Source organism: Danio rerio, chromosome 3 (assembly GCF_049306965.1).
Source record: "Danio rerio strain Tuebingen ecotype United States chromosome 3, GRCz12tu, whole genome shotgun sequence".
In the NCBI taxonomy this organism is placed as follows: Eukaryota; Metazoa; Chordata; class Actinopteri; order Cypriniformes; family Danionidae; genus Danio; species Danio rerio.
In genome coordinates, this window is record NC_133178.1 from 10,132,592 (window position 1) to 10,144,805 (window position 12,214).

Genomic DNA, 12,214 nt, shown 5'->3' on the forward strand with positions numbered 1-12,214 from the left:
AAAACTGGAACATCAAATAAAAGATTTGCGAATGAAACAGCTTTTCTATACAGCGAGTCAAAGGGAACAAATTCATGATTCCTGATAAACTGGGGCCGAACATCAAAAGGAGAAATGGTATCTGCAGTAGTTACTGTGAGGTTTTTTCTTCTATAATAAATTACTTGCGCCTTAGAAGATGAAGATGATACACAATGGCTTTTTGAGGCTCTTCTTTGGAAGCTGCTCAAGTTTTGGAGGTAATAATACCACAGTGAGGACGTACTTTAAAGATTTTAATGACCAAAACAACATTTCCGATTCTTTACAATATGGTCAGTCCACTGGTTTGTCCATTAAGGCTGTCCATCGCACTCATTACATGAACTGTTACAACAATATAAAATGACTTTTCCGATGTGCATGCTGGAACTTATTCGGTAAATGTTTCCATAATAGTTTGTGCACATTGTTTCTTATCAGATGAAAAGTTTATCCCACTCAGCTGTGAGCATACGTTTTCATGTTCATCTTCAAAATGAATGCACATGTTGACATTGCCATTGAGCGTCATTTTTATGCGATAATCTAAAATGTGCATACAAATATGTGGGTGGAAACATAGCTAGTGTTTTATCAGCAGCAATGGGACTGATTTGAACTTGTTTGCACGAATCTCAAACTTTTAAAATATATGATTGCTATTACTGTATATGAATCATTAAAGGACTACAGATTAAGCTAAAAATCTTCTTTAATGTTCTGAAGGAAGAAGAAAAAGTCACCTACATCTTAGATGACCTGAGGGTAAATTAACAGGAAAGTTAGATATTTAGAGATTTTGATTTAATTATTTTATGTGTAACTTTTTTTAAAGAAACAGTTCACCTAAAAATGAAAATTCCCCATTAATTGAATCACCCATAGGTGATCCAACATGTTTTTTTCCCTCAGTAGAACATTAAAGACGTTTTTGAGTTGAATCTGTTGTGATTCATATAATGGCAGTAAATGGTGACAGGTTTTTTAGATTAATCATAAACACATACAAATGAGTCCAGCATGGCTCCTGATGACTGAGATCTTGTGAAGCGAAACGATAGGGCAGTGTAAGAAATTCAACATTATTTACAATATTAGGAACCGGGTTGGCCACCTCTGATCTAGTTAAAAAAACGTAAGTATACTTCATTTCCCTGAGATGGGTTGTGGCTGGAAGGGCATCCGCTGCTTAAACACTTGCTGGATAAGTTGGCGGTTCATTCCGCTGTGGCAACCCCGGATTAATAAAGGGACTAAGCCGACAAGGAAATGAATGAAGTATATTTCATAACAGAAAATCGTAACATAAATGGAATTTAAATAAGTGAATCATGAATCAGTTGCAAAACTTTACAGTAAGACATTTTTCAGATCATGGTGATGTTTTAACTGATTAAAATTATAACTGCTGTCTACATAATTTTGGTATGTTGAGTCCTAACATCCGCATTAAATATCTGAACTTCCCATCACTACTGTGTATCTAATCTCAGAGCAGCCTTGCACACATATTGTACTTAAGGCTGCTATCTTGTGGGCTGTTGTATTTGAAGTTGAGGATAGGTATGGTAGTGGTAGATGATAGTGTTCATGTGCCCTCTAAATACAGGTTTCAAAAAATGTATTTATTATACAATATTTATTCTGTCGATTTTGAATCTTGCACCTAACAAATATCCTTATTTAGAAAAAACTAAAACTAATACTGAAACTAATGAAAACTAAACTAAAACTAAGCAATTTCAAAATATAGAAACTTATAAAGGCGAAGCAGTGGCGCAGTAGGTAGTGCTGTCGCTTCACAGCAAGAAGGCTGCTGGGTTGCTGGTTCGAGCCTCGGCTCAGTTGGCGTTTCTGTGTGGAGTTTGCATGTTTTCTTTGCATTCACATGGGTTTCCTTCATGTGCTCCGGTTTCCCCCACAGTCCAAAGACATGCGGTACAGGTGAATTGGGTAGGCTAAATTGTCCGTAGTGTATGAGTGTGTGTGTGAATGTGTGTGTGGATGTTTCTCAGAAATGGGTTGCAGCTGGAATGGCACCCGCTGCTTAAAAAACACTTGCTGGATAAGCTGGCGGTTCATTCCGCTGTGGTGACCCCAAATAAATAAAGGCACCAAACCGACAGGAAAAATGAATAAATGATTGAATGAATGAAACTCAAACTTTTAAGTAATAGTTTAGTACTTTAGTACTTACTAGTATACTTTTACTCTACTTGCACTACATATCTAGCAAACTGCATCACCTGACCAAGCTCATGCCATGAAGGGTTTTGTTATCAAAGCAACAGGACTACATTTGGACTACATTCGCACAAGCGCTAAGAATTGTTTGAATTAATTAGTAAATGAAAACAGGAAATTTCCACTTTTGGGGGAACTACCCCTTTAAGTTAATCCAGTTGCTCACATTTTACAGGGTACTTGCTTATTAGCCAACCCAGGCTCATTCTGAAAACGTAGTCCCGCGGACGTTTCTGGGGACTGCAATTTCATTTCATTTTTTAAGCGAACGCTACAGAGTGGTGTGACGCCGTTCCTTTTCACGCTCACTGGCCGCTTACCTCCGTGTGGAGGGCTTTACCGCCACAACCAGTTTGTTCAGTTAGCTCGTCGTGTAAGTCGGCGAAGTTGGGACGCAGAGTGGAGCTGACCACGACGACGGCGATGACCGGGTTCGAGTCTGGAGAAGAGCGGTTCTAAAAATCAGGTAAGTCAAAAACAGAATCCAAAAAATAAAGTAATCAGGTTCATAACAGGGTGAGAATGTGGTAAAATCCAAAAACGTGGTAAAAACCAGACAAGGGCTTTTATTTTTTTAGACGGCTTTTGTAAATCGTTGCTTGGGTTTAGGAAAGCAAACGGGCGCCGGGTCAGTCTGTAAAATTAGTTGGGTTTAGGGAAGGAGGAGGAGGGTGGGTTGGCCAGATTGGCCGGTCGCCCAGTCAATCATTCAGTCAGTCAGTCAGACAGATGGTCACTTGACAGCGGCCTCCGCTGGGTTTACGCGAGAACAGCGTGGGCATGAATGGCGTTTGCGGAAGACGTTCAAGAAGCGAAAAAGCGCACACAATGGCCTCTCGCTGATTTGCAAAAACAAAAACTGCACAAATGCGTACGTCCCGGGACGTATTTCTTGGTCTTCATAAACGTCCATGGGACTATGTTTTCAGAATGAGCCTGGGTTGTTATTAGCAGGAAGAGTAATATGGATTTCTTTTATTTTTTTGCAGTGTTGAATAGACCCTTTTTACATTTCCGGGTTTCTTCTCTGTAGCGGACGTCATTATAGCTGGTAAACTTAGAGCTCAATGACTGCGAGATTACAACTAATCATATTTTTTACAATCTTATTTGCTGAAATAATAAAAGAAAAACTCCTCGATAGTGTTATCAAGACTCCCAGAATAAAAATAAAAAATAGTGCGAGACGGCAACAAGAACAGAGAAATTTACTGTACTGCCCCATAAACTGCATTAGAAACGCCTCCCATAAGTGGTAATTTAATGCAAAGATGATACAATATATACAATAATACATATAAATATTCATACGTTTAAAAAAAATGTATATATATATTAAACGTTTAAGGATTTAGGATGCTGATGATCGTTAAACGCGTTATAACATTCGTGTGAAAAGGGTGCGTAATGGTGGGTTACCTCCACCCAATCCCCCGCCCCACAAATTCCGCCCCTGTGTGGGATAGTCAGGTGTATAATATTGGTGTGTGATTGGTGTGAACCTGCACGGAGGGCTCCAGAGCACACTTAGAAAGGTGAGTCCCGCCAGCGTGGCCAGGCTTGAGCGCATCCAGAAACTGAGCTGACAGAAATTGCAGTACTGGATGATGGCGATGATGACGGCACAGCAGGTGAACATGGTGAACTGCGGGGAGAGAATTGGACAGGAATTAAACATGCTCGCAGTGCAGTACATGCAGTTTACAGAAATATGTACAGTTGAAGTCAGAATTATTAGCCCCCCTGTATATTTATTCCCCAATTTCAGAGAGAATGTTTTAACATTTCTAAACATAATAGTTTTAATAACTCATCTCTAATAGCTGATTTATTTTATCTTCGCCATGATGACAGTAAATAAAATTTGACTAGATATTTTTCAAGACACTTCTATACAGCTTAAAGTAGAGGTGGCCAACCCTGTTCCTGGAGATCAACCTTCCTGCAGATTTCAGTTGCTACCCATATCAAACACACCTGAACCAATTAATCAGGACCTGAACACCAGGTGATAATTAAAGGCAGATGTGTTTGATATGGGTTGCAACTGAAATCTGCAGGAAGGTGGCTCTCCAGGAACAGGGTTGGCCACCCCTGGCTTAAAGTGACATTTAAAGGCTTAACTAGGTTAATTAGGGTAACTAGGCAGGTCATTGTATAACTAGGGTTGGGGTATCGTTTGGGGGTTTATTTCCCAGTGCTAAACTGACACTTTTAAAATGGTACCGGTAGCAAAAAGGTGCCTGAATCGATACTTTTGATCCACAAAACTATGATGATGACTATAGAAAAATTTTATTTGACAAAAAAAAAATAATGTAATAATTTTAATTGTGCAGTTTAATTAATGTTTAAATATACATTAATTCATATTTTATATATTTGAATTAAATTGCATTAATATATTTGTTTTGATCACTTGTTTGTTAGCATGAATTTAAGATTTGCATTATGCAATAAACATCACATTAGCCTACTACTAACCTGTTGAAAGGCTGTCATCAAAATCAGAGAACATGTCATTTTGGGTGTTTCATTTTTAATTTTTCGACCTTAACTGCAGTTCAACAGTTTTACCTTTATTTAAAAAAACATATAACATCGTTGGTGCCCTGTGGCAAACTGAGGTATTGGATGCGAGGATGAAGTAAGGATTGGTGGGAGAATGTTGTTTAAATGGAACTTGATACCGCACACTGAGCAGAAAGAAAAAAACCTCTGCATTTAGCGACGCGGGTGTCAAAAATTGCTTATCAAAGTCACTCACTGGGTGCGCTGTACCAAACTATTAAATACAAAAGACATGTCACTCGCATAGTTCTGAATGGGGAAAAGTGTAACGGTCAATATGGCGAATGAAGCTCCGCCTACTAGTAGAGTAGCCACTCGATTGCTATAGACTGACGGAAAAGCTCGGACCAGACGTGTGCTTTTACGACCGATTGGTGGTCAACAAACACCCTTGAATCTCAGCAAATTCTTGAATCACAGACATAAGAAACATATCCAGATAAAGCAGAAAATACTGTGAAAATCTCCTTGGTTTGTCAAAGATCACATGGAAAACATTATTTTAAATTAACGGGAGGGCAAAAAAGAAATGACTTCAATTGTATCTGCTGCAGTTTACAGGTGAAAAAATGTGATGTATTTGAAAGTTAAAAATGTGTTATCCTACAATAAAAAGTTTCTTGTCAAATAAATTAACATGAAAGATTATCCCCCCAGTTTCTCTGGTCTAGAACCACCACTGAACATCCTTTGGGAAATGTTTGAGTTTTTTTTTTAAATCACATGAGGGCAAATAATTCTGACTCTAACAGTACTTCTCTGACTGAGAGCAGCATAAAAGTGCCTCAATTACTGCATCTGTGGTACCCAGTGGTCACCTGACACGTCTATATAGTGTTGCATAACAGACCTGTACAGTAGGGTACATACTTAAGTGCACAGTTTTATGCCAGCATGCACATTTACTGTGTGAGCCAGACACTTTGCTGTAGGTGTTTTGACACTAATGTTCTAATGTCAAATGATTTGCTGCAAATCAAATGTTTCTTGTGCTCATTTCACAGTATTTTTTAAGCAAGCATGCAAGAAACAGGGATTTTGATTTAAAAACACACAGGATTCTTAATATCATGGGCTTTATCCACTAAAGGATATATATATATATATATATATATATATATATATATATATATATATATATATATATATATATATATATATATATACAGTTGAAGTCAGAATTATTAGCCCCCTATTGATTTTGATTTTCTTTTTTAAATATTTCCCAAATGATGTTTAACAGAGCAATGAAATTTTCACAGTATGTCTGATAATATTTTTTCTTCTGGAGAAAGTGTTGTTTGTTTTATTTCGGCTAGAATAAATGCAGTTATTAATTTTTTAATAACCATTTTTGGGACAAAATTATTAGCCCCTTTAAGCTAATTTTTTTTTCGATAGTCTACAGAACAAACCATCGTTATACAATAACTTGCCTAATTACCCTAACCTGACTAGTTCACCTTATTAACCTAGTTAAGCCTTTTAATGTCACTTTAAGCTGTATAGAAGTGTCTTGAAAAATATCTAGTCAAATATTATTTACTGTCATCATAGAAAAGATAAAATAAATCTGTTATTAGAAAAAAGTTTTTAAAACTATTATGCTTAGAAATGTGCTGAAACAATCATCCCAGAACAGAACAGAAATTGGGGAAAGAAATAAACAGGGGCGCTAATAATTCAGGGGGGCTAATAATTCTGACTTCAACTGTATATATATATATATATATATATATATATATATATATATATATATATATATGTATATATATACATATATATATGTATATATATATACATATATATTTTCTATATTTTTATTAATTCGTGTAATAAAAAGCTACATTTTTAGCATCACGAATTTAGAACTTTTTAATATATATCTTTTTAGATTTATTCAAGTGACAAAAGCTCATTTTTTAGCATCATATAATTTTTAATATTAAATACACTCAAAATAATATTTTTGCATCACCACTCCAGTCTTCACAATTGGAAAATAATAGTAATAATAAAAATAATAATAATAATAATAATAATAATAATAATAATAATAATAATAATAATAATAATTATTATTATTATTATTATTATTATCATCATCATCATTATTATTATTATTATATGTATATATATATATATATATTATTATTATATGTATATATATATCTATATCTATATCTATATATATATATATATATATATATATATATATATATATATATATTCAAGCGACAAAAGCTACATTTTTAGCATCGTATAATTTGTAATATTTAATGTATTTTTTTATGTATTTTCATAAATTATTTTATTTTCTATATTTTTATTAATTCATGTAATAAAAAAGCTACATTTTTAGCATCACGAATTTAGAACTTTTTAATATATATCTTTTTAGATTTATTCAAGTGACAAAAGCTCATTTTTTAGCATCATATAATTTTTAATATTAAATACACTCAAAATAATATTTTTGCATCACCACTCCAGTCTTCACAAATGGAAAATAATAATAATAATAATAATAATAATTATTATTATTATTATTATTATTATTATTATCATCATCATTATTATTATTATTATTATTATTATTATTATTTAAATCCAGAAGTTAATAAATTCAGTTTTAAATATGAAAAATCTCGGTCACATTTTATTTTGATGGTCGTCCGTTTGTTGAATACAAGTTAAACTGCATCTACATGCCCACTAATTCTCATTAGATTATAAGTAGACTGTTCGGTTGGGGTTGGGATAAGTATAAGTTGACATGCAAACTTTCTTACAGTCAGTTAAATGCCTGTTGAAGGAGACTAATACTCAAATAGACCTTCAAAATAAAGTGTTGCCCAAAACACAATATGGCGCATTAATATGATGCCTTAATATCCCAATATGATGTATTATACATTTTCACTACATTGCTACCGTGCTTTTTAGAGTAATAATAGACAACAAATATAATTAGATTTTTTGGCATAGAAAATATATAATTTGCATTATAATGTCTATACATTGTGTTTCCCAGTGGAATATACCTTGTATATAGCTACACCTTGATGTCAAAATGGCAGCATCGAATTGACATCTAGCACTGGTGTCAAAAAACATGTAAAGAATCGATTATAGGACAGTCCTTTACTTGATTTTGATGCTTTATTAGATGTCAATTTGATGTCATTTTGATATCAGGGTAGTTTAAATGCATGGTAAGGAAACAAACTTCAGTGTAAACTTGTCATTTATATTTGAAGCTTGATTAATAAAACTTTTTATATTATAATACTTTTTGTGTCTTTATTTTGGTGGTCAAAAGTGCATCAATGTGCAGACGTAAAATAGACGTCACGTTTTCAACAGTATCTGGATGCAGCCTTCATGATCCAAGCTGAGATTGCATCACTCAGCGATGCAATGTCAGACACAATGCACTCAATGGAGTGAGTGACGTCACTGTGACGGGTAGGGTTAGGGGTGGGGTTAGGTGAGCGCATTAAAAAGCATTGGATGCAGCTCAGATTCCACTGCACCAGGTCTGCATCCAGACCCCTCTCCACGTTTTTGACATCAAATCAACTTTGACATGTTTTTTGATGTCATTGTGACATGAAGGTGCCCGCTGGGTTGCTCTTGTCTTCACCTGTATGGAGTCGTGCATATTGCAGGTGATGTGAGAAAAGACGGCGATGGCTGGTAAAGACACCAGCACTGCCCCGATCATGTGCCGGGGAATCCAGCCGGAAATGACCCAGAGGAGCGTCCTGGTGCAGTTCAGCACACTGTCCAGATAAAACGCTCTCCTGTAAAACACACAGAGGAATACACATCTGAATCAGAGCTGTGCAGCAACACTATATCCCAACCTAGGCTCAAACAGGAAATACAGTGCTCAACATAAATGAGCACACCCCATTTTCATTCATCCGCTTTCCTTCGGCTTAGTCCCTCATTAGGGGACGCCACAGTGGAATGAACCGCCAATTTATCCACCATATAGTATGTTTTGTACAGCAGATGCCCTTCCAGCTGTAACCCATTTTTGGGAAACACCCATACACACTCATACACTACAGCCAAGACAGGTCATCCAATTCACCTATAGAGCATGTCTTTGGACTGTGGGGGAAACCGGAGCACCTGAAGGAAACCTACGCCAACACGAGGAGAACATGCAAACTCCACACAGAAATACCAACTGGCCCTGCTGAGACTTAAACCAGTGACCTTCTTGCTGTGAGGCGACAGTGCTAACCACTGAGCCATCATGCCGTCGAAGTGCTAATAATACAATGGAATTGCTGATTGTTCACAGTTAATCTGAAATCCCGCTCATAATTCCCGCAATGCATCATGGGGTGTAGGAAGAAGGCGTAGTCAATGCTCATATTCTAGCCACTGACCGTATAGCGAGTATTAGAGCCAAACACTCGAGCAGCGCTGCCACCGCGGCCACTATGAGCGCTGGTGTGGGCAGGGGCTGATGGGTAACCAGCGGTCGCAGGAAACAGGCCAGAGAAAGAGCCAGAAACACGCAACAGCACAGAAGCATGTCCAGGAAAGAGCTGAACGTCGGGCTGGCAAACGTCTGCACAGGAGTTTGAGTCTTGACCTGACAGCGGACAGAGAGAAAGAGATCAGATTATTCATCAAATCAAATGAGAAATCTGATTCGAAAAATAGAAAAACTGATTCGAAAAACAGCCAACTAGAACCAGATGATACAGGAATAAATGCATCTTTATATAGAGTTGAAGTCAGAATTAGTAGCCCTCCTGTATATTTTTCCCCCAATTTCTGTTTACGAGAAATAAGATTAGTTTCAACACATTTCTAACCATAATAGTTTTAATATCTCATTTCTGACATGCACAGCTGGACTTATTGGGGAAATTGATTTTGGTGGTTCAGGCTTTCTATTGGTGGATCTTACATGATTGACAGGTCGATCCCGCCCTCATTGCAGTAAATACCAATCGGAGAAGAGATCATTCAGAAGGGTAAAAGATGTTGTTTTAAAAACTCATAAATTTTTTAATACACATTATTCATTCATTCTTTTTAAAGGGTTTTTGGCTTAGTCTTTATTTCAGAGATTGTCACAGTGGAATGAACTGACAATTATTCCAGCATATATTTTACATAGCGGATGCCCTTTCCAGCTGCAACACAGTACTGGGAAACACCCATACACTCTCACATTCACACACACTCAACAGTGGCGTAGCGCAAACTGCGTCGGCCCACTATATAATATATATATATATATATATAATAATGAAGGCGGGGCACCTCACTGCATATTATATATATATATATCATTAGCCCCTTTGAATTATTAGCCTCCCTGTTTATTTTTCCCCAATTTTTGTTTAACGGAGAGCAGATGTTTTCAGCACATTTTATAACATAATAGTTTTAATAACTCATCTCTAATAACTGATTTATTTTATCTTTGCCATGATGACAGTAATTAATATTTTTGACTAGATTTTTTCAAGACACTTCCATACAGCTTAAAGTGACATTTAAAGTCTTAACTAGATTAATTAGGTTAACTAGGCAGGTTAGGGTAATTAGGCTATTAAGTCATACAAGATATTGGCATTATTTCAAAGTGGTGCTTATAAATAAGCCTCCATGTCGTGAGCATTTGTTGGTAAAATTTAAAGAGTTTTAATGGGAGCTTTTTAATACTATGTTTACACATTAAACGAAATTCTAAAACACCCATAATAATATAGTCCATTTTGATTTCACCGCACAATACTGCATCTTTAACTGCATTTCGGAAGAAAGGCCACCAGATGGCAGTACAGACAGAGTAACACACTGTACACTCTTAATGCGGTTTTTCTACTGAGTAAAAATTCACAGACTTGTCCTGAGACTCAAGCCGTGGTGACAGACTGTGAGAACAAATGAAGAGTGACAGATAAATAGATGTGAGGAGAATGGTGCTGTACCTCGTCCTGGTAGCTGGTCCTGTAAGCCGACTCCAGGGATCTGTCTATGAATGTGTGGCTCAGCTTGTTGATGGGAGGTCTGTAGAAGTAATCTTTCATCAGACTGCAACGCCAAAAGCACAGAAAACAGCGTTAGACTGCGGGAGGAATTCAGTCCGTTGATTTATTGATCACACAAGTTCTGCATGGAATTGACTGTGATGAAGAAAAGAAAATACTTGTTTTAAATGTTGTCGAGCCACACTGTAAATTATTTTAAAGATCAGAGGATTATTAGATTCAAGAAATTATATAATTGTTGCTTTATATTACATATATTATATTAAATACTGTATCAGTGCACAATGGCAAGACTTTAACTCTAAAATGGTTTAATAAGTAAATTAGCTTAAAGAAATGATTTAATTTGGTTTTATTTGCAGTTTGACATTCTTACGACAAAAAGACACATTTTCCCTCACATTCACATTACTGTAGGGTTTGCACAATATAATATAATCAATATCGTTATTCTATTATCACCATTTAGTATAACTGTTTCCGGTGCAAATATTATGTTAAAATGTAACTTATTCCTGTGATTTAAAAAACTTTCAAACATTTAAAAAATAATAATAATAACAATTTATTAAAACAAACAAACAAAAACAAAAAAACAAACAATAATAATAAATGTTTCCAGATCATCTAATCCTCATCTCTGAATGATTTCTGTAGTTCTGAATGATTTCCTAAAATAACTTTGCATTACATTTTCTAAAATACACAGTATTGACAATAGAAAATATAATTACAAAACATATATTTTACAAAACTATTGCTGGTTTGAGCCCAGGCTGGGTTTTATTTGCATATAAATATATATATATATATATATATATATATATATATATATATATATATATATATATATATATATATATATATATATATATATATATATATATATATATATATACATACAAAATATATATATAATTTTTTTTTTGCGTAAAACATATTCCAGAGTAGTTGGCGTTTCATTCTGCTGTGGCAACTCATAATAATTCAGAGACGAAGCCACAGGAAAATGACTGAATTGTTATTGTAATTGCATACAGTTTGCATGAAAACTTAAGGCAAAGAAAAGGGCTTATATACACACTTGCATAAAAATAGGGTCTGAGCAATCTTTTAACTGCAGAGCGCACTTCAAAAATTTCTTTTATTTACAACTACAGAAACAAAACGTCCACAGCGGCGCAGTTAAACAGATTACGAACAGTTACTGAGCCCTAAAACACCAGATGCCACTCTTTGACAGCGTTTAGAAAGAAAGACATGAGAAATGGCCCACAGTGCATCACACACACACACACACTTACTCACTCGCACACTACATCAAACAGCATGCAGAGTCCCTGCGGGCA

The 12,214-nt window shown here is 35.5% G+C and overlaps 1 protein-coding gene across 1 annotated transcript in view; it reads right to left on the reverse strand.

The window, feature by feature from the left end:
• Positions 1–12,214, reverse strand: part of LOC101884360 (adenylate cyclase 9) — a 147,140-nt gene that overhangs the window by 3,572 nt on the left and 131,354 nt on the right. The window contains exons 7-10 of the mRNA XM_073944153.1: positions 10,806–10,908; positions 9,243–9,451; positions 8,483–8,642; positions 3,768–3,910 (exon numbers count right to left, since the gene is read on the reverse strand). Of these exons, the coding sequence (XP_073800254.1) occupies positions 3,768–3,910; positions 8,483–8,642; positions 9,243–9,451; positions 10,806–10,908 (615 nt within the window). The remainder of the gene's footprint in view (positions 1–3,767; positions 3,911–8,482; positions 8,643–9,242; positions 9,452–10,805; positions 10,909–12,214) is intronic.